Here is a 4,979-nt window from a genome sequence, read left to right as displayed (position 1 = left end):
GATAGTTAAGGTGAACAAATATTGTTCACTTGATGAATTGTTGAATATTGATAGTGAACCAATATTCCGTCTGTCTGAGCAAATATTGCTCATTTGAGCAAGTATTTCTCGTTTGATGGATTATTGGTAACATGACCAAATAAAATATTAATTCAAAATACTAGTAATAACTGAACCGAGTATAATTAACTAGAATGTTGATCAAGGGATCAACGTAAAATTATTAGTGTTTGAATCTGCTCAGAATTATGTTTTGCAGAGTTTTGGATCCAAAATCCTAATTTTGATCAATTGCTGATCAATTGATGATTCATTGAAAATCAACCACGGAGTGAAGGAGGGACCTTCTACATGGGATGATGAGTCGACCATGTAACGCCAAGATGCTCGAGTGAGAAAAATATCAAAGTCTCTTGCAGACTAGTTGGTGAAAAGATGATTAAATGCTGGTTTAATCATTTATTCAAATAATGTTCGTCTGAACCTTAGGTGATAAAACCTAATAAATTATGAAGAGATGAAGGACCGACCAAGGGGTCATGAAGCAGGACCTGGTTGCTCACGGGATCGACTGACGATCATTTTATGAGATTCCAAGTCGTTTGGAAGAGTTTGAACCTAATGTGAACAAATTAGGTTTAATGATGAAAAAGTATGGGACTGGCCTCTTGGAAGCCAAAGAGACAACCTTGGTCGGTCAAGGTAACATGCTCACGTCGCCAAAGTGTCCGCGTCTCAGTCCTGCGAATTTTGATATTTTCTGATGTGCGTTTGAGCAACATTTTGAGAAAATATGAAGAAATCAGGATTTTGCTGAAACTGAGAAAACTTCATAAGATTAAGGAAATAATAATAATAATAAAATGAAGGAATCATGAAGTGTGGGACCGGATATGTCCAAGGCATGGCCGGCCGGCCAATGAGCCCGATCCCATGACACTTTTCCTAATTTTATATTATTTTCATGATTTTAGGAAAATATCATGAAATCAAGGAGTTTGTTGGAATCAAGGAGTTTCCTTGAAGTGAAGGAGTTTCCATGAGATGAGGGAATAATATTAATAATAATCACATAAGGGCATTTGGGACCGGCTTGGGCATGGTCGGTCGGATAGGGCACGGTCCCGTGAGTCTCCCCTAATTTTATATTATTTTCATGATTTGAAGGAAATATCATGAAATTAAGGGATTTCCATGAGATGATGGAAATAATTAATAAAATAAGGAATTACAAGGTGTGGGACCGGTCACATCTAGGGTATGGCCGGCCGGCTAGTGACCACGGTCCCATGACACCTTTCCTAATTTTATGTAATTTTTGTATAATTTCCTTAATATGAAGGAAATACCATGAAACGAAGGAGTTTCATAGGATTAAGGAATTTCCATGAGATGATGGAAATAATTAATAAAATAAGGAATTACAAGGTGTGGGACCGGTCACGGCTAGAGCATGGCCGGCCGGCTAGTGACCACGGTCCTGTGACACCTTTCCTAATTTTATGTAATTTCCTTAATGTGAAGGAAATACCATGAAACGAAGGAGTTTCATAAATTGAAGGGATTTTCATGGGATCAAGGAAAAATAATAAAATATAATAAAATAAAGGGAGAAGCGTGGGACCAACCACGGCGGCGTGATCGGCCAGCCGATGGGCTGGGTTCCCTTAGACGCCTCATTTAGGTATTTTATTATTATTATTTCTCCGTGGTTTGATCGTTCCTTCGTGTTATTGAATGTTCGTCCGTGCATTCAGGTGTTCGTTAGTGCATTTATTGCTGAATACATTTGCACCATTTTCTCGGGGCTTACTCGATGGTGGCTCAGATGCCCGTATGTAGAATATTTATTACTAACCCATGGAATTCTGCTGGGAATAACCATAAATTGAAGTAACGAAATATTGTACAGAATGTAGAATATTTTTCTAGGAATTCAATTGATGAATCTTGCGACTAGAAATAATTAATTGATGGCTCTATACTAGCAGGGATGTTGTCTAGGAGCATTATAATTATTCGAAAATCGAGGTATGAGCTAGCTGAAGCGAAACGATCGATTTGAATGTTCATTCTATAAAGTCAGGGAATATTGCGACATCCTGAAGACGTTAGTGCTCTGTACTAGTGAGTAATACATCTAGGATCCGTCCAATCATTTCGATTCTTTACAGAAGTGATTACTGAAATTGCTCAGTATTTATGAGATATGTCGTGGTCTCAGCTGAGAGACTGCATACACATGTTCTGAGGAGTAATATAATCGATCAGAGGTTTTGAAGATACTCTGAGAGACAGTATTCTCATTCAGTGATTTTTGTGGCATGAGCTTCCATGCTTCGATGAGAGACATGAGCCTCAATACTCATCTGATTGTTGGATCAGGGGCATGTATAATTATGGTTTTACGATTTTATCCTTTGTCGATAATCCACCATCTACATTAAGTCCCCTGCTTAGTGAGGGACAGTCATGTTCCTCAGTCAGCACTGAATGGTGATTTTTTTGTTACAGTTACAAACGAAAATAAGTAATTGAACTTAGTCGTAAAATAACATGTTACCAGATTTTCGATTACATGAAAGGACTATGGCTTGAACGAAGATCCCAGTGGCATGATAGAGCGTTGTCTAATGAGCCTAAATTGATGTAGAACCGATGGTTTAGTGATGGAAACCTTGGTCGATTTAGGATTCAAGGGCCCGGGCCCAAAAAGGAAATCCTTATGGAATTAGGTTTTGGAATTAAAATTTGGTATAAAAGGAATTAATCTTTTTTTTTTATTTCATCTCACCTCCACGACCGACCACCACCTTCGTCTTCTTCCTCCCTTCACATCAGCAGAAGAGAGCAGGAAAACTCGCCGGAAATCATTGTCGTCGGCCGTCCGATTACCGTTCGGCCAATTTCCGGCCGGCACCGACAGGTACGCAATTTTTTTTTCCAGAAGTTTCATGAGTTGTTCATGCTTTTTTCATGCTAAAGTCATATACATGTGCATATATGAGTGTGATTTTTGTAGAAAACCCTTGTTTGGAAAACATATGTTCGTTCGATCGTTAGTTTAAGAAACTAGTAATAATCCCTGATTTAAGAGAGATTTTTTATACATAGACATGTGTCCAGTGATAAAATTTTGTTTATGAAATTTCATGGAAACTAAAACTTTATCTTAAGAGGTGTGAGCTTTCACAAAACCGAAATAAACCCTCGTTTCAAAGACGGACGATTGTACGAAGGAAAAAAAAAGTTTTTTTTTTTTGTTATGAAACCGTGACATATTTCATGAAAAATATGTGGCATATTTTTCTTACGTGAGTTTGCTCACGTTTTAAAAATCTTTGAAAATCTTACGTGAATAATTTCACGTTTTATTATTTTGTTAAAATCAGAATACGGTTTTGAGCAACACTTGAAGTTTGACAATTTATTTATGATGAAATATTGACTTGGTGTGAGTTTTATAACTTAGTTGTGTCTGTTCACACTATGAAAATTATGTTCATGATTTTATGGAAAATCAGGTTTCAATTTTCAAATAATAAGGCTTCGTTCGTTTTCGCAAGTTTCAAGGAACGAGCAAATTTTGGGGTGCTAACTCTTATATCACAATCACTACGCTAGTGGAATTGTAAAGAGATAAGAGTTAAGAATTACCATTCTGTAGTGAATTCGATATCGGCATATCCGTAATTTTGTGCTCCTGGTTCCAGACAATGGTGACTTCCAGCAGCAGCGATTATGATTATTACTATTCTTCTAGTTCTTTCGAAGAGGATTCCAAGACTTCTGTAGCCAAAGCTCGATCCAAGACGGATCATGTTAAGGAAATGAAACAAAGCATGCCTCTTAACGACCGTAAAGTTACTCGTGATGAACTCTTGAAGAGAAAAGCCGATGATGAGGTGTTAGCTGATTATCGACAAAGGAGGGACCGATTCCAGCGCAGAAAATTAACAGCTGAGGAGAAACTTCGATCTCGTGCTGACGGTGTAGCTTCGGAGTCGGATGCTTCGGAAGACGAACCCGTGTGGGTTCCACGGGAGCGCAAAATTAAGCCGGCGTACCAGGGAGATTGAGCGATTGGTTGAAGCTGACCTCGAAGCTGAGTGTAAAGAAGATGAGTATTGGGATATGATGTACAGTGATCCTGATGAGAGACCAGACTTCGTCAATATCCCTAACAATGACTCTGAGGAAGAACCTGATGAGGATTCTTCGAAATATAATGAAGAATCTGATAATTCTGACAAATCCGACGATTCCGATGAATATGATGCGTCTGATGATTAGTCTTGCTCGCGAGTCTTTTTGAGATTATTTATTTTCCGAGGGAATAGATATTTTCTGGTTGTTTGAGCAGTTTGGCTGTAGAGATTTTGCGTTAGAAATTATTTCTTGAACAATAATCCCTTATCGTATTTTTTTTTGGCCAAATCTTCTTCACATCCAACTGAATAGGATGGACCAATGTCCATGTAGACAATAATTATCCACGAAAAACAATTATACGAGCTGGATAGGAGACACGCGGCCGACCAGATCATCGGTTCACAATTGCAACGTTGGTTACATACGAAGTGTCAGTCCCCAGTATCGCCATGTTGAACACGCCTGAACTGTCAGTCCCCAGTATTTTCTCATTTTTTCTATGTTACTAGATACACTCTGATTCGAGAATTAGGGTTTCAATAAAAACCGCAACAGATTTGACTATCCGCTATACGATAAGTATCCAGACCTTCAATGTTTAGGTTTTCTATTTAAACGACATATCGTCTTCTGTCCATGTGTATTATCGGAAGAAATTTTTGATCATGATCATACCTCTCATCATCATGTCTAGCAGTAGTGCTTCTTCTCAAAACGAATATCGTGCAAAGCATGATGCAGAAGTGTCCGTTTCGGTAAGTTGAACGTTTTCTTCCATCTCTCTTTGATCAGGATGACTGACTGATCAAAGAAAATAATTTATTGTA

General features: G+C 38.1%; 1 protein-coding gene across 1 annotated transcript; it reads left to right on the top strand.

Moving 5' to 3' along the window:
- Window positions 1–3,716: 3,716 nt before the first annotated feature.
- LOC113295547 (ribonuclease E-like) lies at window positions 3,717–4,293 on the top strand. The gene is made up of 2 exons (XM_026543878.1): window positions 3,717–4,030; window positions 4,146–4,293. The coding sequence occupies exons 1-2, from the start codon at window positions 3,717–3,719 to the stop codon at window positions 4,291–4,293; spliced, it is 462 nt and encodes a 153-aa protein (XP_026399663.1).
- Window positions 4,294–4,979: the final 686 nt, after the last annotated feature.

The sequence above is a fragment of the Papaver somniferum genome, chromosome 7 (genome assembly GCF_003573695.1).
Source record: "Papaver somniferum cultivar HN1 chromosome 7, ASM357369v1, whole genome shotgun sequence".
In the NCBI taxonomy this organism is placed as follows: Eukaryota; Viridiplantae; Streptophyta; class Magnoliopsida; order Ranunculales; family Papaveraceae; genus Papaver; species Papaver somniferum.
This window is presented reverse-complemented; position numbering and strand designations above follow the sequence as displayed.